The sequence below is a fragment of the Silene latifolia genome, chromosome 9, assembly GCF_048544455.1.
Source record: "Silene latifolia isolate original U9 population chromosome 9, ASM4854445v1, whole genome shotgun sequence".
NCBI lineage: Eukaryota > Viridiplantae > Streptophyta > Magnoliopsida > Caryophyllales > Caryophyllaceae > Silene > Silene latifolia.
The window spans coordinates 2,878,495-2,899,058 of NC_133534.1; the positions used below are offsets into that span (position 1 = coordinate 2,878,495).

A 20,564-nucleotide genomic window follows, 5' to 3' on the forward strand; every position below is an offset into this window, starting at 1 on the left:
TGAGGCAAAATCCTGACCAGATATAATCCAAATGACTTGACCAAATTGACTCGATCTAAAATGACTCGACCAAAAAAGAACCGGATAACTATTGGCCGGTAAATGACACAATCAAAAGTGATTCAAACCGAATTCAATCTAAATGACTCATTTAGCAAGTCTAAATAAACAATCCAAAAAAATAGAAGGTAAGTAGATATTAGTATATTACTGTATATAAAACTCACAAATTAATGACTGTACGAGTAGAAAACATGCAATAAACCAAAAATGGAAGGAAAGAATGAGATGGTTAAGTGAAAACATACCACATTATTAGAACAACACAAGTAGATATATAGATACATAAAAAATCAATCAAGATATCCAATTCAATCTCATTCCTACATTATTGTACTCGAATTTGTGGTATTTTTTTGTCCACTATTTTTTGTCTAAAAAATCCCCAAAATTAGCCACAAAAATTATGTGTACGGTTGCAGTAGAACCTCTTCTGAACACCATTCTCAGAAGATCTAATCCCAGAATTAACCCTATTAGATCCAAGAATTTTTCACCATTTTCACTTAAATTAACTTCTAAAACAGTTAAATTTGGCAGGAAATTTTGTAGCATTAATCCTCATAAGAATTTAACTGTTACTGCTTGTTCTACTGCTACTGTTACTGCTGTTTCTAATACTGATGATGCAGTTTTGTATAATGAGACAATTGAGTTGGCTAGAGTGAAAAAGGTTTGATCTTTGATTAATTATTATGATCTTTGTTTGTTTTGATGGAATGGGTTTGTTTTGTTTTGTGGAAATTTTGATGCTTTTGTTAATTATTACTCTTTCTGTCTCGGTTATTTGTTTACGTTTTATATTCATTGTGGGAGGTATTTTAATCAAAGCTAAACAAATGATTGGGCTTATACCCAATTTTGTGGGAATACTTGAGGCACTGGGGTAATGCTATTGTTATATGGGCTGTTTTAGTTTACTTTGATCAAAATTTATGATCTTTCTTTGTTTTGATGAAATGGGTTTGTTTTGTTTTGTGGAAATTTTGATGTTTTTGGTAATTATGTTGTTATATCACTTATATGATATGGGTTATTTGTGGTGTCATTAGGAAACAATCTATTTGTGATACAAGGGTAAGACTGTGTACATCCGACCCCATCTGCCTTGCATTTTGTGGGAGTGCTTGAGGCACTGGTGTAATGTTGTTATCGTTGTTATATGGGTTGTTTTGTAGTAATTTATTTGTTTTTGGTTTGGATTTTTAGGTGGAAGGCAAGATATACATAAGGTTGGATCAAGGGAAAGATGAAGATAGTTGGCAGCTGACAGTTGGATGTACTCTTCCTGGGAAATGGGTTCTTCACTGGGGTGTGCATTATGTTGGTGTTGTTGGAAGGTTTAATTTCTGATACCAAATCTTGGCATAAGATAAAATTGTATGTTTCATACACTTAAGTTTGCATGCACTTCGGAATTTAGGGTTTTGGTTGGAAGTTGGAATAATGGTGTGATCTTTTGTTGATTAAGGGTGTTATGTTACAACTTGTGAGATATTGCTATTTTGGTAGTGTTGCAGCATTGAGTCTTGTATGAGACGGTTGTATGAGTGAGACCGATGTTAAAATCTTTTATGTATGCATACGGCCGTCTCATAAGGTTTTGTGTGGCAGCACTTCAGAAAGTACTCGGGGGGTTTTCCTAAGATCTATGTGCATTCTTGATTCCTCCAGATGATATGATGTTTGAGTAGCATACATTGCTGTTATTAGACAGATTATATTTGCTGGTTGGTTGGTTATTCACAAGTGTTCTTTTCTTCTGAATTGATGTTCAGTGAATGGGATCAACCTCCGGAAGAAATTAGGCCTCCGGGTTCTATTGCCATAAAGGTATTCCTGCCTTTTGATATAGAGCTTGTAATTTTTGTAGGAGATTTATTCGTATATGATGCATATTCTACACATAAAAATCTCAGGATTATGCTATAGAGACGCCACTGAGTCAATCAACTGCTACTGAGGGTGGAGACTCTTCTCAAGAAGTGAATATTAACTTCAATTGCAATAGCAAAATTGCAGCAATCAACTTTGTGTTAAAGGTTCTAACTCTGAAAATTCTTAGCACTTTGTGTGTATTCAAGCTACACTACCACGTTTCGCAGTTGTCATTTTTTTTTGTTGGTATATATTTGTGGTGATCAGGATGAAGAAACTGGATCATGGTATCAGCACAAAGGAAGGGATTTTGTGGTGCCTCTTGTTAATGAACTTCGTGATGGTGACAATGTTGTTGGAAAAAAAAGGGACATTGGTTTGTGGCCAGGTGTGTTCTGCACGCATACCAAAATGTACCTCAAATCCATTTTCAATGGAGCTAAATACTTGGAAATCAAAACGGTTAACTAAAGTGGTTAGGCTTCTTTAAATTGTGAAGTAACAGTCACTAATGTAATTCTCCACACTACTTTTGTATCGGGTCATTTGGAAATAGCCTATTCCCTTATTACAAGTGTAAGGGTGCGCACATCCGATCTCTCCTAACCCCATCATTTGCAGCTGCTTTTGAGGCACATGGGTAAAGTTGTTGTTGTTGTTGTACCATGATGTACCCTGTCGAAGTGTCACGTGAGATCTAAATTTTAAACCTGATAGCATCGTGTTCTATTTGTGCGATTGTTCTCCGTAGAAAAATTAAGATTGAAAAATGTTTCATGTTGTCAAAGTATGGCATGACTTTTGGTAGTGTTAAGTTTTGTTCATAATAGTTGATAGATAAATGGATTAGAGATCTTATCTTCTTATTACCTTTTATGACTTACTCTTTCGGATATTGTGCACTGTAGGGAGTTCTGGACAGCTTTCTAACTTGTCTGTTAATGGGGGAGCATCTCAGCAAAGTGCTGAAGAGAACGATGAAGCTTCTTCTGAATCACCTTCGGCAAATAAGCCACTGGAAAGATTTGATGTAGACCTAACCATAGTGAAAGAAGTTCCTGTTTGCAATTCACTTTCAGTCTCTGTGAGAAAATGTCCCGAGACAAGTAGGAATCTCGTCCATATGGAAACTGATTTGCCTGGGAATGTCTTAGTTCACTGGGGTGTATGCTTTGACAACAGTAAGATATGGGCGTTACCTGAGACGCCTCATCCTCCAGAAACTGAAGTATTTAAGAACAAGGCATTGCGTACACAGTTGCAGGTATGGAACTCCAAAACAGTTGGAAATGAGCTCATAAATAACTGTTTAACTGGACTGACTTGGACTATACATCTGTTTGTGTATGGCATTTTTTTCTTTTTTCACAATGTTTGTTGCATCTGACTTTACGTAGTCTTTAAGATGACACATTGACTATATCTCTTTGAATTCATATATATTACTCTCAAACCTCGACGGATTCGGATGATGATTTATGTTAGCCGACCCTAAACTATGCTGTGACTAAGGCTTTGTTGTTTTTATGACCGAAATTTTGAAAATTTCAGATCGTAAAAAGTCACATTGGAAGAACATTGTGAACAATGGAAATATGTTTTACTAAATTGTCTAACTTTCATGTTTGTACTTTTTTCTTGCAGAAAAAAGAGGATGGATCTGGAGCAAAAGGATTATTTTCTTTAAACGAAGACGTGTCTGGATTTCCTTTTGCTCTAAAGTTAGATGATGACACTTGGTTGAACAATAAGGGGAATGATTTCTTAATTCCCTTGAGTGGAACTCGTAAAGACAAGAATATTTCTGAAGACATAGCAAAGAAGGATGATTCTGGATTGCTGTCTGGTTCCGGAGGTACAGATGAAAAACCATCCTCCTCAACTCCAGAAGAACCTGATGCCACATATACTGATGAAATCATCAAAGATATACGAACTTTAGTAACGGGCATCTCATCTGAAAAGAAATGGAAAACTAAAACAAAAGAAGCCCAGGAAGGAATTCTGCAAGAGATTGAGAAGTTGGCTGCTGAAGCATATAGTATCTTTAGAAGCTCCAGTGTAACTTTCTCCGAGGAATCTATTTTAGAAATTGAAGCAGCAATAGAGGCACCTGTTATTAGATCTGGGACAGGGTCAGGGTTCGAAATTCTTTGTCAGGGATTTAATTGGGAGTCCCATAAATCTGGAAAATGGTACTTGGAGCTCCAGCAACAAGCTGCTGAGTTGGCTTCACTTGGCTTTACCGTAGTCTGGTTCCCACCTCCTACTGAATCCGTGTCGCCCGAAGGTTACATGCCAAAAGATCTTTACAACTTAAATTCAAGGTTAGCTAACTTAAATCTTAATGCCTTCTTTATACTTGATCTCCCCAGCAGTAAACTTCCTAGTTTGTTTTGCATGAAGAACCATAAGAGAATGTGAATGGAATGAAATCTGGTGAAAGATGCGAGGTCGTAAACTATTGTGTTTCTCCGTTCATGACATGGTTTTTTCTTTCTTTTGAAAACTAGATATGGTACAATAGATGAGCTGAAGGAGGCCGTAAAGCAATTTCATAAAGTTGGTATAAAAGTTCTAGGCGACGCTGTCTTGAACCATCGCTGCGCACATTCCAAAAATGGAAATGGTATTTGGAATATCTTTGGGGGCCGGCTTAATTGGGATGATCGTGCAGTCGTGGCTGATGATCCTCATTTCCAGGTATATGCTGTTTGTTTAGTTGTCTTTGGCGAGTGCAGTTTCAGTTTGAAGCATCTCTTCATATTTTATGCGCTTTTGACATTTACTATTTTTCAAAGTCTTTGATTTGAACTTTTTTCATAAGACTATACAACGTATTAATCATTGTAAATTTGATGCTTATTAAGTAATCACCATATTTAGATGACAATCGAGTGCAATAATAATAATAATCAGTTTTGCAATAAAAATCCTTCTTGTGTTTGAAGTATTTTGATTTTGCTTGGAGGGAAAAAAAACGGATCCCTCCATTTCCTTCCAGCCTATTTAGCTAACAAAAAAATGGAAATTCCCCCTCTCGTTTTTTCTTCCCTTCCTTTGCCTCTAAATCCCTCCATCTAAGGATTTTGTTCTTTGTTTTTACTTTTCAGGGTAGGGGCAACAAGAGTAGCGGAGATAACTTCCATGCAGCTCCAAACATTGATCATTCACAAGATTTTGTTAGAAACGACATTAAGGAATGGTTGTGCTGGCTGAGGTTAGTTCGTGTTGTTGTCTTGATCTACCAAACAGCTCTTTTAGTGAAGCTGACAGATGAAATCCGTGTTTAGCCGTTGTACATGTTTTAAATCAGTGTTGTTGTAGGTTATCAACATCTTTTCTGTCCAAAGTTGTGAAAATTACTTTTTCTCTTAATATTTGCAGGGAAGATATTGGATATGATGGTTGGAGACTTGATTTTGTCCGTGGGTTTTGGGGAGGTTACGTGAAGGACTACATTGACGCGAGTACGCCCTACTTTGCTGTGGGGGAGTACTGGGACTCCCTTAGCTATTCATATGGAGAGATGGACTATGACCAAGATGCCCATAGGCAGAGAATTGTAGACTGGATTAATGCTACTGGTGGAACTGCAGGAGCTTTTGATGTCACCACCAAAGGGATTCTTCATGCGGTGAGTCTTTTACGTGCTTTAGTCGTGATGGTGCTATGATAAAGTCTAATTCCTTGTGTTATCTCTTGGATCCTTTCTCACCAAACAAGCTTTTGGTGAATTTTATAGAATTACAGTCTCTTCAGCCGCGACTTTGGAATCGTGACTGCAACAGTGACCTATACCAGATTTCATAATTTTTAACTTTTCTTTTTTAATTTTAAGAAAAACTGATGATCTCTCCTGCCCCGGCCACTTTCATTTGCAGTTGTTTCGACTCGATATGACTATATGAGTAGCTTATGCTTATGGCTGTAAATTCTTTCTCCCAGGCACTAGAGAGATGTGAATATTGGCGTTTAACGGATTCAAAGGGGAAACCACCAGGGGTGGTTGGTTGGTGGCCATCTCGTGCAATTACCTTTATTGAGAATCACGACACCGGCTCAACTCAGGTGCATACTTTTCTTTACTATCATGTAGAACTGTGTCGTGTAAATTACAGATTTACAGTTACACTATTTCTTAATGATGTGAAGAAACGATATTTATTTGGAGATGATCTGATCTTTCTTCTTTTCCGTTGTCTTTGAAGGGTCACTGGAGATTTCCTGGTGGCAAGGAAATGCAAGGGTATGCATACATCCTGACACACCCTGGAACGCCATCTGTGTTTTACGACCACGTCTTCCATTACAAACAGGAAATAGCTGCATTACTCGCTCTTAGAAACAGGAAGAAGATCAGTTGCAGGAGCACTGTAAGTATTCATCATCCCAAATTTATGATCCCATTTTGACTATGTGGGTCAACCGTTGTGAACTTTGATCAATGACTTCTCCAAACATATGTAAGTATACAACAAACGGAGGCTTAATCCCAACAAACTAAAATAATGAGCAGAAAGAAAAATGGAAAAAGCATAAAAAACAGTCGATGTACATAATGAATTAGCTAAATGGGTTCATAAAAAAATAGGTAGAGATATAATGCAAAAATATTCATGTTCGATTTATTAATACTACTATTATCATTATTGAAAATATTGGTCAAAGTCGAGATATCGTTTGACCAACGAAGTCAAATGAAGACCGTCAATGAACGAAGGGAGTATAAGTGAAGCTTATTGTCCAAAAATTTGTTTACATTTTTATCGTGTTTTAATAGTTTATTCACGTCAAAACAACCATGAGAAATTCGAGAGAGCTATTTAGGCAACTACTGCAGTATGGGAACTTGAATGAAACCTTTCAACTTAATTTATGTGCAAAACTCATTGCCCTTCTCTATAATAGCCTCGAACCAAACAAACTGTCAATGTTACACTTAGATGGCTTTCACCTGATTAAAAAGGACCGATTCCCTTTTGACCTTTTTCAGATTAAGATAACCAAAGCAGATAGAGATGTATATGCGGCTGTAATTGATGGTAAAGTGGCGATGAAGATTGGACCAGGTCACTACGAACCTCCAAGTGAGTCCCAGAAATGGTCCGTGGTTATTGAGGGCAACGATTACAAGGTTTGGGAAACAGTATGAATTCTCACCTGATTTTGTTGAAGCAATTGGGGAGCACAATTGTATAGAAGCATCGGAACATTTAATTGCACAGGAAACTGAAGTGATGTGTATCTGTATCGTGCTGAATCGGTTGTGTGTATGTAGTAGTTGGCCTGTTCGGGCCTGTAAAATTACGTAAGCTGGATATGTTGACCTCTTCAGCATGTTACTGGTAAATGTTAAAACTGTAAAACCATGTACTATCAATCTATCATATTGAGATGTTTCATGTGTGTTAATCCTTCAGCTGAACTAGGCGTGTATCACTGCAGCGTGCAGGTCCTTAAGAGTTACCGAGTAACTGAATGTCTGAATGTCCTGCACAGAGTATGCATCTACCCAATCATAACAGTACCGTCAACACTCAACGGCCACCATCCTTCCCAACGAAGTCATACCTTCAGTAACTTTTGCTATAAAAGCATTAATGTGATACCCTGCACGGCCGCACTCATATCTTTTCGGGGTGTCTCGTGCCTGTACCTATTCAAACCTTAAATGCTTGCCTCAGATTTTGCTAGGAGGTTTATCATCATATTTTACCTCTATCTTTCCTTTTTTTCAAGTATAGATTGGAGTGTCCACTGTCAGCAACAATGAATAATCCATTGTTGCGGATGCGAATACCAAGCCCTCTATGGCTAGTCTTGGCAAAATTGACTCGACTCGAATGATCCAACCTAAATAATCCAACATGTATCAATCCGACACCCGAACTGAGAACCTTAGCATGACCCGTGACCCAAAGTGATCAAACCAATATGACTCGACTAGAATATTTATAGTGCAATCTGATAATTATCCATAAAGAACTTGATAATAATAGACCCGAAATGTCAAACCCAAAATAACCCGGTCCGACCAATTTAACACAAATCCTTACAAACCCGCAAATAACTCGACCTGAACTGACCCGACCCGATTAACCCTTTACAAGTCTACCTATGGTCCTATGACTCCTATCCAATTCTTTCTTATCCACACACGCCCACAGTTCCACATCATTCTCAATTCCCAAACAATAATTCCTGAACTTTAAATCACCAATCTTATTCCAGTCACTAAATTTCTGCCATGAAAAATGTGGTCAATTTGTTCAACTCTCAATGCAGTTCTAGTACCTCCATGGCATTCTTATCACATTGATCATCATCATCATCTCAAAATCCTTCCTTTTTACAACAAAACTTCATCTTCAAACACACTAAAGAATCCCTCTTTACACCATAGAATTGTTCAAGCTTCTTTACAAGATGATCCTCCTTCAAAACAAAGCCAAGTATTAATTTTCTTGATTTTGATTTTGATTTTGATTTTGATTAGTACCCAGTTTATATTTTGTAGTTTAAGTGTGTGGGTTTGATTGATTTGGTTTTGTTTTTGTGTGTTTTCAGATGGGTTATGATCATGCAGATGAATTATATGGTCTTGATGTTGATATACCATCCAGGTTAACTTCATTTGTTATAGCTTTTGGTGTCTCAGTCAATTCTTTACGTTTTGTGATATGAAATAGCTTACTTTCTACTCGCTCCGTCTCATTCATTTGTTTATCTTTTATATTCATTGGGAAGGGTATTTTAATCAAAAGTAAACAATTGGGACGGAGAGAGTTGTAATTTATGATTGCATGTTCATATGGGTTGCTTTTATGATCAGTCATATCTCTAGAAATCTTGACATCTTGTGTGTCAATTTTCCTGATTAATGTAGACAGCTCAAAATTGTAAAAACAATTCGGCGAATTTGTAATAATGTGCTGTACACATCTCATTTCATTGCTAGATGAATATATCTCATTTGTTTGTTAGGTGTGCTGGCCTCAGTATGCTATTCTGGTACTGCATTGTAAAGTTTATGCGCCTTTGCTCCCCGTTCTGCACGAAGCTTAAGAAACCTAGCTAATGATTATCTGATAGAGTTTGCCATAGCATTCGCTTATTGGTCGTTCTTTTTGCTTAAGTTGAGATCAAGTTTGTGCATAGTTATCTGGTCGAAACATTCCACATTACTTATTTAGTATCAAGGAATTTGGTCAGCTGGCTGTGCTAATTACTTCATAATTACTTTACTTCGTGGCATCATCAAATCATCTTACCAGAGCATGATCTTTTTGTTATCATTGAAACATTTTACTGGATTGATGGGAGAGCTATTATTTGGATATGGATAACAGGATAAGCATCATAAAGCGGTCTGCTTTGATTCTGTGAATCTTTAGATAAATGTGGAAGTTGGCCACTAAGTTTATTGCTTTAATTTCAGGGATGCTAAATCTGATGCTTCCGAACCCAGATCATGGTTTGGGCCTAATGGACAATATATTAGAGAGCTTCCCTGCCCTAATTGCCGGGGAAGGGGATATACTCCTTGTGCCGAGTGTGGAATAGAGAGGTCCAGAAAAGACTGTTCACTATGCAGTGGGAAGGTATGGAATGACAGATACTATTATGTACAGTTGCTTCTTCGTTAATTAGTTGTTGTCGGCATGTAGCACTTGTAGGAGGGGGTGAAGGTATGATGGTTTAAAATTTCTTAGATAGGGTGCATGATGACGTGGTCTACTGGGTGTACGTACAAAATTTTCAAATCTTTCCTATGTTGGTAGGAATTTAATCTGGTATGTAGAAGGAAACTTAATGTGGATCGCTCCACGCCTCCACTTCTCTCCACACCATTTCCCTCCAACCAACTAACTTATTATCTATCCCAATAAGGGATTTTGTCTCCCTCACTTTCCCTCTAAATCCCTCCATCCAAACGAGAGGTAGCTTAGTTAAGTATGATGAGTATGCCTGAAGTTTGCTAGTTTAATCATATTGTAGTTTTCAGTGTTTAAACTTCACAGTTTGCACATTATTTGTGAAAGTTCCTCCGTTTCTCCACAATTTATATTCTCTTTGCTGCGCTTCAGGGAATAATGACGTGCCAGAAATGCACGGGGGAGTGTGTCATATGGGAGGAGTCAATTGATGAAATTCCATGGGAAAAAGCCCGGTCCAGGTATACTCTCTTCATACAGTCTCTTTTTGGATTTATGATCTGTAGTATGAAGCATGAATGTGTCATTGTTCAGTTGTTCACTCGTTGTCAGAAGAGAGATAGTTCCATCGATAAATCTGTGTCATACGTAATTTGTGCTTGCAGTATTTGTGGTTTGTTATTACTTGTCAATCATGCCTTTGTTAAAATTGTGGCTAAGCCTGTAAACCCATTTATATGGTTGTCTATGTTCCTCGATGTTTAAATGTGCTGCAATATGCAGCTCTCCACTCAAAGTCAAAGAAGATGACGAAGTTGACAACTTGGACCTAAAGCTGGAGGTGAGGAAGAAATCAAAGCGAGTTTACCGATCAACTCCTGAAGTGGGACTTAAAATCAGCCGCTCGTTAAAAGTTAGTTGCCTGGTTAATTATCATTTTGCTTATTGTATTCGATAATAAATGATCTTGCTGCTCCTCTTTTTCTGGCTTTTTTCACTGTTTCAACTGGGGAGTAGCATCAAAGCCAGTATAGCATGAATATCTATTTTGTGGTGAATATTTGTATCCTTATTATAATCTATGTGTATTAGTTGAATGACTGCAGAGTCTGAATGCAAAAACAGGACTATTCAGCAATAGAATGAAGATTATTCACAAGGATCCTGAACTTCATGCGCAACGAGTGGCTGCAATCAAGGTCTCTGATCTTTTCTCCCAATGTTTATGGACCCTAATTTAGATTTAGCTGTTTGTGAGCTTGATGATGTTTAAAAATATTCTGATACTGAAATAAATAAGTATTATGGTTAATATGCAGAAAACTAAAAGAACTGCGGCTGCCAGACAACAGGCTTCTGAATCTTTGAAAACCTTTTTCAGTGATCCAGAAAATCGTCGCAAGAGAAGTATTTCTATGAAAGGTTTGCTTGAATATCCATGAACTTGTAATCTTTTTTTTTTTTTTTGGATAACATTGGAAGTCGCTTCTGCTATCTTGTTCACTGAGTGAACCGTTGCTGGCATATAGGTCGATCCATGTTTTATGAACATGTACATGGTATTCTGCAGCATTTTGCTTAATTTTGGTGTTTTTTTTTTCTTTTATAGATTTTTACCGTTTATAATAATTTAGCAAATTTCAACAGGACAACATAACAAAGATTTCCTGGGTTAGCCAAGGAAAAAAATTCTATGATTCGTACCACGTCACGGGCTAGCTACCCTCATAATCCGACTATGGCTTGGGAAGTCATATTCTTAGGACAATTGATCCATACAAAAACAGAAAAGATTCCTAGGGTAGAGGGAGACCGAGACAGACATGGCTGAGAGTGATACGACACGTATGAGATTTCTTGGGCTTGAGGAGAGAATGGTGACGGAGAGGGCACAATGGAGGGAAAGAATACATGTGGATTTTTAGTATTTGTTGTTATTTGACATTTTTAGGGTTTTTATTTAATTTTTTAAAAACTTATTTGTTCTTCTCTCCTTTATTACACCATTTTTACCAACAACTTTCTTATATATTTTTACTTGGTTCACTTTTAAGGTAATTCCGGACCCTTAAATTTTACTTCGGTTTTCAAATCTCTATTCTCGATTTAAATTTCAAGTTTTTATAAAAGAAATCCAGACTTCGATTTTTAAAACGTATAAATTTACCTTGACTTTGTATTATGTTTCACTCTCCCTTTTGTTTTTCATTTTTCCTTTTCATTTTTGTTCGCATTTTGAGGTGTGCGTTCAACCATGCATGGTTCTTAAAGGATGATTCATGTCAGCCGACCCCAAATCATTTTGGGATTAAGGCTCTGATGTTGTTGTTGTTGTTGTACATTTGTATTCTTGTTTGTATTTGTACTATTATGCATTATCATCTTTGAAAGGAACAAGTCTACTTTCTCGACTCGTAAATATTGATCATCCCTTGCACATTCTCAGGTACAAAATTCTTTTGCAAGAATTGTGGACAGGAAGGGCACAGAAGCCACTACTGTCCCAAACATGGAAAAAACCTAGACAGGAGATTCAGATGCGGGTTATGTGGAGAACGAGGCCACAATCGAAAAACATGTGGCAGGCCTAGTCAGCCAAAACAAAGAGTGTTACAGCAATATCATTGCGGGGCATGTGGACAAGTCGGCCATAATCGTAGGACTTGCTCTGTGAAAGTGGAACCAGAGCCAGCCGACACTCTCCCTGTAAATGGAAACTCTCTGAATGATTCTGCAAGTCATGACCGGCACCATTATCGGTGCAGCCTATGCGGACAACTTGGGCACAATAGCAGGACATGTCCTCAGAAATCACTGGAACAAGTGGACATGAATGCTAGCAAAAAAACTCGTCGACCTTATCATTGTAGGAATTGTGGGGTAACTGGTCATAACAGAAGAACTTGTTCAGAGAAACAGCTTTAGAGGTCAATAATGCTGTCAATGCAAAGATTCGAGGTTTTCATGGTTCAGAAGACGAAGACACATTCTCATAATCGAGATTGTGAATGTTGAAGGTTATTTATTTAATATACCGCTTCAAAGACAAATTAACAGTAACTTTTTTTTCCTGTTTGTTGATTTTCTTCCAATGACTGTAATACAGTTTGAAAGGCATAAACATGCATCAACTACTGGTAGTGTACAGCAGTTACCAGTTTGAACCTTGTTAGATGAAATGTGAGCTGCCATGTAAAGATCGAAGCTGTACTTACACTATAAGACGGTCTTTTTTTTTTTTTTTTTTTTTTTTTTTTGTTTGTTTGAATGAAATTACCAGCATCATCATAAAACGGCCTTATAATTTACTTTTTGTATATCGATTTTGTGTTTTTACCAAACATTATAATCAAATAACTGTCAATAGTGAAATTTACCCACCAGTTACATATTAGTATAAATGTAAAACCGACTTATCAACCTATATAACTAATAAAACTTTATTCACTCTTAATTTAATTCACTCACGAGCACTTTAATCAACGGTGAAAACTTATTAAGTTTAAAACATATATCTCAAATTCGAGAAACTCATCCGTGTGGTCTTATTCGACCCAATGGTCCTACAAGTCACTACACCAAAAAAAAAAAAAAAAACTCTTTTAAACAAGATTGTAATAATCTTATCATAAAACCGTCTCACGTTACCGTCCCAAGGAAAAAAAAGAAAAGAAAAGAAAAAACAATAAGAAGGTCCTGAGCTGGTATGAGTGCGACATGTGGCAAAAATGGGCAAGTCTGTTGGTGCACACACATTGAATTAGCGTAAAACTTGCCTATTTAGTTATTTTGAATGCATATTCATCATTTTCCATAATTACCCAGTTCGTTAAATTCTGTCATTTTTTGCAACTAATTTCTGAAACTTCTGAAACAGGTATTTCTATAATTTCATATGATTATTATTATCCTGATTAATGTTTATTTTGTTTATTTTTCTAATTTCTGAGATGGGTGTAATAGTTAGTTTAATTAATTAATTATTGTTATTGATCTACAAATTTATGACATAGATTTTCTTGATTAGCTGATTACCCTTCTTCTTATATTGTCTCCGTCTATCCCAGTCATTTGTTTACTTTTAATTACAATACCCTTAACCGGAATAAAGAATTAAAATTGTAAACAAATGATTGAGACGGAGGGAGTATTCCGTAATAGTATATCTATATCTATTTGATTTGATTAAAATTTAGGGGCATTGATAAAAATTACCAATGATAGATCTCATACCAGAGTTATAGAGAACGTGAAATTTAACGAAACCCTCCATTTATCTTGTTATTGTAAGAATACCGTTTCAACCAAAAGCTTAAGTTAATGATTGGGCCGAGTTAATGATTTTATACATTAACTCAGCCCTCGGCCACCATCCGTAAATCCCTTGAGCTTGAACAGGATAATGCACATGTCCCCAGTCCCCTTACACCTTGTCCCGATCATTTATTTACCGTCTTCTATTTTGTGAGGGATATTTTAATCAAAGGTAAACAAATGATTGTGACTGAGGGAGTATAAAAATTATGGAAGAAAAGCCTTTCACAGCTTACCTGTGGTGCAGTAGGCATGGATAAATCAGCGGAGAAAAAGAAGGAAAGTGCGACAGCAACAAGTTGTGATGCGTATTTTGAGACCGTTCAGAGTAGAAAAAAGCTGCCGCGGTCATTGCAGGAGTCCCTGACAGCTGCATTTGCGAAGATTCCTGTTTCTACTTTCCCACAAGTCCCTGGCGGAAAAAGTGATTATCATATCAACCAATCTACGACTAATTTTTACTTCTTTTACTTCAAATGAGTAAATAACATTTAACGTATGATCGTATGTGTTTTCGTATTGCAGTAATAGATATTTCAGCAGACACATCAATTGCAGATGCTGTGAAAATTCTGTCTGAAAGCAATATTATGTCAGCTCCTGTAACAAACCCTGATACGGCTGTTAATAGCAGTGATTGGAGGGAGAGGTATCTCGGGATCATAGATTACTCTGCCGTTATATTGTGGGTCCTAGAAAGTGCAGAAGTGGCGGCCTTTGCTTTGTCTGCCACCTCAGCTACTGCTGCTGGTGTAGGGGCTGGTGCAGTTGGGGCCATTGGCGCAGTGGCCTTAGGTGCCACTGGCCCTGCTGCTGTTGCTGGGCTGGCAGTGGCGGCAGTTGGGGCAGCAGTTGCTGGCGGCGTGGCGGCAGAGAAAGGGATGGGGAAAGATGCTCCAACTGCTGCGAGTCACTTAGGCGACGATTTCTATAAAGTGATCTTGGAAGAAGAACCTTTCAAGTCAACTAAAGTACGTTTCGTTAAGCCTTTAACGATGTCATATTGTCATGTAGGAATCTATGTTACTCCGACACTTCACTTAACTGTCATGTCGCGTGTCAGACACGTGTTGGTGTCCGACACGATACGACACTTCAATTTAGACCACAAAACAGGAAAATTCACCCCAAATAGCGACACGTGTCGGCGTGTCTGAGTAACACAGGTAGGAATTCGTATGTTATGGAAATGAACTTAAAATCGTATTTTTGCAGGTCAGAGAAGTTGTAAAATCATTCCGATCTACACCGTTCCTTCCGGTGGCAACAGACAGCACTATGTTGACAGTTATGTTACTTTTATCCAAGTATAGGATGAGAAATGTACCGGTAATAGAACCAGGAAAGCCATCCATGAAGAATTTCATCACACAATCTGCAATCATAAAGGGGCTTGAGGGGTGCCGTGGACGAGATTGGTTTGATTCCATTGCTGCGCATCCCATTTCTGACTTAGGCCTCCCTTTTATGTCACGGGACCAGGTATCATCTTATATTACATTCTCGTGTACTACACTGTATCATCCTATAAGATTTACGATGACTGTAATTTTGTTAATTCTGTTTTGCAGCTTATCAGCATCAATAGCAGTGAGCTGATTTTGGAGGCTTTCAAACGAATGAAGGATCACAAAATCGGTGGACTTCCAGTCGTGGAGGGATCAAATAAGAAGATCGTTGGCAATATAAGCATGAGAGATATTCGATACCTGTTACTGAAACCTGAGCTTTTCTCCAACTTCAGGTAATCGAACAGAATTTAATCGACTATTTACTACAAAGTCTTAAATTTGTTTACCTGACTCTGTGTATAGGTTTATTTCAGGAAAATCGATTTTTTCCAGCGTAGGATATTTATATTTACTACAATTGTCCGAACGTGTAAACTGTAAATAGATGTGGCTGTGGTGACATTAACAGGGTGCATGTTAGCTTTCACGGGGATTTCCTGAACAAAAAAATATTGATAAACATATACACTGCCCCGTGTCTGATAGTCTGACACGGGTATAACATTTGACAGTTGACACTTTATTTAGAACAAAAATGCATGAAGTTTTTTCATAAAATTGTTTGGAACATAATTCAACACTTTTGTTTGTTTTATACCAGGAATCTCACAGTAAAGGATTTCATAAAGACGATAGCGTCAATTTCGCAGGAGGTAGGAAAAGTAATGCCAGCAATAACCTGCAAGGTTGAATCCACCCTCGGTGATGTCATCCACAACCTGGCTTCGAAGATGGTTCACAGGATATATGTAGTAACGGGGAAGGAAGATGAAGTCGTTGGCGTCATTACGCTCAGAGATGTTATTTCTTGCTTCATTTTCGAACCTGCAAACTACTTTGATGATTACTTTGGTTTTTCTGCCAAGGAGTTGCTCAAGAAGTGAAATGCCTGTTCGGCTGTCCTGGAGATGAATAAGCACATTTAATCACAGAAATTGTTAGCAGTACTGACAACTTACGAGTCACGACTCTGGTTTCCATGCGCTTTTTTTGGCGCTTTTCTTTAAGCTTAGAAGCTCATTACATGTCTATGGCAAAATGTATGAACAGTGTTGCTTCTTACTGATTATGTTCATTCGACGAATGTTGATGTCAGAAAATACTCTGAAAGTTTTTACCAAGGTAAAGTCTTACACCATTGTTGATTTAAAAGATCAATAGACAAACATCAGTGCCCCATGAATTGCATCAAACAAACTTTATTTCATTTCGATTGGTGTTCTTATTGAAAATAATGAAATTAGAATGGACTGTAGAAATATCGATCCACATTGAACGTATTGGTAAAACTGTAAAACAGACGCCACTCAATTTGACAAACTTTGGATATATCAGTGTTTTTGCCTGTAAATCTTCAGACTTCAGACGCTGAACGAATTAGGCGAGCAGTTCTGTACTTTGACAGGTTTTCTCTCCACTGAATGTCTGTAAATGTCAAAGTTTCAGACGAAGAAACGGTTTCTTTCAGTTTCAGCTCAACTAAGCATTGGGATGGACTGATATTGATTGATTTCTGCTCCCAAGGCTGAGATCACTCAAAGTAAACTAGGGCCTCTAGGGCATCTGTTTCTAGGTTAACCGTAATGTAGGACAGCAGAAGTACGATGCAACGCAATGTGCGCAATTACCGCTCTAAGGCTGAAACTTCTCCAGCCAGTTCTCCTTGAAGAGACGATTTTTATTACTTTTTAAGATCAATAAGCTCCCTTGCAGAGTTTACTTCTTCAGATTCAAGCTGTGGATATGGCGGTAGTAGACGATAACCAGGGTTAATAATTTAATATCATGCCATCGGTAGACTATAACCAGGGTTTTTCTCCACTCCTTTAATGACCATCATATCCCTCATTCTCTCAGCATCCTTCCATCTCCCCATTGCAGCGTATATATTAGACATGACAACATACGGAGCTGAATTCCCAGGCTCCAACTTTGATAATACCTCTGCTGAATATTCTCCTAGTTCCGAATCAAAATGGTACCCAGCAGCACCAAGCAATGAGTAAAACATCGACACAGAATTTTCTGGGATTTGCTTCATCAGTTCTCGAGCTTTTTCAAGGTGTCCAGAACGACCCAAGAGGTCGACAATACAAGCAAAATGCTGAGGAGTCGGAACTAAGTCATAATCTTTCGTCATCATCTCAAAAACCTGTAATGCTTTGTCAACTTGACCCGTATGACTGCAAACGGATAGTACAGTAGTAAAAGTGGTGCTATTAGGCTCAACATTCATTTCCAGCATTAGATTGAAAATACTGAATGCCAACTCTTCCATGCCGTTTCTTCCGTATCCTGAAATCATTGCATTCCAAATTGGTGCTTTCACAGGTTTGACTGTCAATTGATCAAAAATTTTATGAGCATGAGTTGGTTGTCCACATTTCATGTACAAGTCGATTAAGGAAGTAACGAAGAACTCATCATTATCTATATAAGCCTTTATACCCTGAGCATGAATCTCCTTTCCCCTTTGAAGAGACAAGGATACAGAACATACCACTAGAATGCTAGTAAGCACCTTCAAACTTGGAACGATACCTCTCGACACCATGTTTGCAAACAACTGAAATGCCTTTAAACAATTGCCTTGTCGAGAAAGCCCACTGATCATTGTATTCCAAGTTGCAGAATCAGGTACCAATCCTACAGATTCTAGCTCGGAGAATAGCTCTAGAGCAGTATCGCAATCACCAGTGAAGAACAACCCAGAAAGGACCGAGTTCCACGTTACAAGACTCCTGTTTCCATCCATTTCTCTGAATACATGATAAGCCATAACAGAACCACATTTAGCATACATATCGACAAGTGCAGTTCCCACCATGGTCTCTGCTTGTAGTCCGACTCTGATAGTAAACCCATGAACCTGTCTTCCAAAATGAAGGTTTGTCACACTGGAACAAGCACCTAAAACTGAAACAAAGGTGCCCGAGTTAGGCAATTGATCAGAAGATCCTAGCATATGCTTAAACACCTTAAAAACGACACGATAAACACCATTATGTATCAACCCTGTCACAAACGCATTATAACTCACAACATTCTTATAAACCATCATCTCAAAAACCTTTGTACCCAACACAGGTTCGCCGCAACTCATATACATCGTCAAAAGCCCAGTCCCAACAAAAACATCCCGCTCCACACCAATCTTCGTTCCCCAACAATGAACCTGACTCCCATGATCAACATCCTCACACGCCGACAACACACTCGCAATCGTAACAGAAGACGGCCTAAACTCCCTCAACCCAATCTCCTTAAAAACCCGAAAACCTTCCTTAAAACACCCATTCTGACAATACCCAGAAACCAAAGCAGTCACAGACGCTACATTTCTCTTAGACATTTCATCAAACAGTTGGTGTGCATTACCCATTTCTCCAAACGTAGCGTACATATGGGTAAGTCCCGTCGCAGCGTAAATATCCGAAACAAACCCAGATTTGATAACGTTACAATGCACAATGTAGCCATTAATTGGGTTGTTAAGCTTGGAACAAGCTTTAAGAAGACATGGAAATGTAAATAAATTACATGGGGTTGAAGAAGAATGAAGTTTGGTATATAAATGTAAAGCTTGTTTAAAATGTCCATCTGAAACTAACTTAACAATGTTAGGCTTCATATGATTTACCACAAATTTTTTCATTAGTTTTGGAGCTCATTTTTGAATTCTCTCCTTACTACTTGTAATGTGTCTAAAGTCTAAAACGGGTCAATCGGGTCGGGTTAAGATATTTTCGGGTTTGTGGGAATTAAGGTTCGATCAAATCATTTTCGGTCTACTATTACCTACCTATTAGTCTATTATCAGCCTATTTAGGGGGTGTTTGGTTCAACTCATAAAGGTATGAGGTATGGGTTTGGAATGAGTCAAACTCATACCAAGTGTTTGTTTGGCGAAAATAGGGGTTTTATACCCATACCTCAAACCCATGAGGTATGGGTTTCTCATACCCAAGGGAGGGGGTGGGTATGAGATTGATACCCATGGGTATCAAGTAATAAAAGCAAAAAACATGAAAAAACTTAAATGGAACATTTTAAATGAATTTTTTTTTACATTTATTTGATTAACTATTCATTTTCATGATTTTTTAGTATCAAAAATAATTATTTTTAATGTTGTATTTTAGATTTTTTTAACCTTGATGAAGTTCGATCTCATTCCACCTGAAATTGAAACAAACACATGGTATGAGGAATCAAGTTCCAAACCCATACTACCCGGGTATGATTCCTGATTCCAAACCCATATTTGTTACCTCGTAGTTTGCAACAATAAACAATTAGATCGGGTCAAAGTTTTAACCATTGAAGACTCGCAATGGCAAGTACGGATCTTGCATATATATCGTGAGACAAACATGTGTGCGGACTTGATGGCAAATATTGGAGTAACGCAACCTTTTCAGCTGTGCTGTGTTGACCAGACGAATATGCCGTCTCGGCTTTTTCATTTAATCCAGCAAGACATGGGAGGGGTGGCTTGGCCTCGTTTCATACCTATGTTTCCGTTTTAGCTGTCTGCTCTTTTTTTTTTGGTTTGTTTTAGTATAGAGTTTTGTGCTTGTTTTTCTTTTTAGTTTGGATGTATTCCGCTTCTCTTAACCAAAAAAAAAAAAAAATCATCGGGGTAATTTTTTGAACTCAGAGTGCCGGATTCCATGTTACTTCACAGCAGGCATGTTGAGGAACTTGGTAACAAACTAACAATAGTCAAGAACAATCGGGTAATGAACGATACTTTTAATTTGACGGGTTAAACCCGTACAGCGTCATAATCGTCTGTCTGTGTGTATACAATTACACCCAAATATTACTCCACTGGTAACGACAAGGTGCCAGCTCCAAAGAAGCAAAAACGTCAATCTGAGTCACGGAGTGCTCCGAAAAGGGGAGAATATATATATACCTGCCTATGGAGGGAGCAATGGTCATGTGTAAATGATGCAATCTTAACTATAAACTGAAAGCAGAAATGGATGTTGTCTCAAGAATTGAAGTATCAAGAAGTATTAACCCGCGGCTACTTCACGCTCTGAGAAGTGCATATATATGGCAAAACGAGTTATTCCGCTTTAGCTCCTTGAAACAACTCAAAACGGTAAAACAACACACTGAGTTACACAAAAAC

General features: G+C 37.8%; 4 protein-coding genes across 5 annotated transcripts; 3 read left to right on the top strand and 1 right to left on the bottom strand.

Annotated features, from left to right (window-relative positions):
• Positions 1 to 247: 247 nt before the first annotated feature.
• On the top strand, positions 248 to 7,363 carry LOC141598697 (alpha-amylase 3, chloroplastic). The gene is made up of 13 exons (XM_074418431.1): positions 248 to 733; positions 1,270 to 1,400; positions 1,839 to 1,893; positions 1,980 to 2,102; positions 2,206 to 2,326; positions 2,847 to 3,202; positions 3,583 to 4,265; positions 4,452 to 4,641; positions 5,052 to 5,158; positions 5,326 to 5,575; positions 5,887 to 6,009; positions 6,150 to 6,314; positions 6,935 to 7,363. Exons 1-13 carry the CDS (start codon positions 467 to 469, stop codon positions 7,091 to 7,093), a joined length of 2,730 nt encoding a protein of 909 aa, XP_074274532.1. The 5' UTR covers positions 248 to 466; the 3' UTR covers positions 7,094 to 7,363.
• A 720-nt stretch (positions 7,364 to 8,083) lies between these two features.
• Positions 8,084 to 12,889, top strand: LOC141598708 (uncharacterized). The gene is made up of 8 exons (XM_074418445.1): positions 8,084 to 8,393; positions 8,509 to 8,564; positions 9,380 to 9,542; positions 10,029 to 10,117; positions 10,380 to 10,509; positions 10,703 to 10,795; positions 10,916 to 11,018; positions 12,043 to 12,889. Exons 1-8 carry the CDS (start codon positions 8,196 to 8,198, stop codon positions 12,519 to 12,521), a joined length of 1,311 nt encoding a protein of 436 aa, XP_074274546.1. The 5' UTR covers positions 8,084 to 8,195; the 3' UTR covers positions 12,522 to 12,889.
• A 298-nt stretch (positions 12,890 to 13,187) lies between these two features.
• LOC141598707 (SNF1-related protein kinase regulatory subunit gamma-1-like) lies at positions 13,188 to 16,587 on the top strand. Of its 2 annotated transcripts, none has more exons than XM_074418443.1 (6): positions 13,188 to 13,473; positions 14,158 to 14,334; positions 14,436 to 14,881; positions 15,126 to 15,392; positions 15,482 to 15,654; positions 16,023 to 16,587. In XM_074418443.1, the coding sequence occupies exons 2-6, from the start codon at positions 14,163 to 14,165 to the stop codon at positions 16,303 to 16,305; spliced, it is 1,341 nt and encodes a 446-aa protein (XP_074274544.1). In that variant the 5' UTR covers positions 13,188 to 13,473; positions 14,158 to 14,162; the 3' UTR covers positions 16,306 to 16,587. The 2 variants fall into 2 exon arrangements, with proteins under 2 accessions (XP_074274544.1, XP_074274545.1); XM_074418444.1 differs by having other exon boundaries at positions 13,324 to 13,473; positions 14,161 to 14,334.
• LOC141598705 (pentatricopeptide repeat-containing protein At2g02750-like) lies at positions 16,453 to 19,194 on the bottom strand. The gene has a single exon (XM_074418442.1). It carries the CDS (start codon positions 19,074 to 19,076, stop codon positions 17,205 to 17,207), a length of 1,872 nt encoding a protein of 623 aa, XP_074274543.1. The 5' UTR covers positions 19,077 to 19,194; the 3' UTR covers positions 16,453 to 17,204.
• Between the last annotated feature and the right edge of the window lie 1,370 nt (positions 19,195 to 20,564).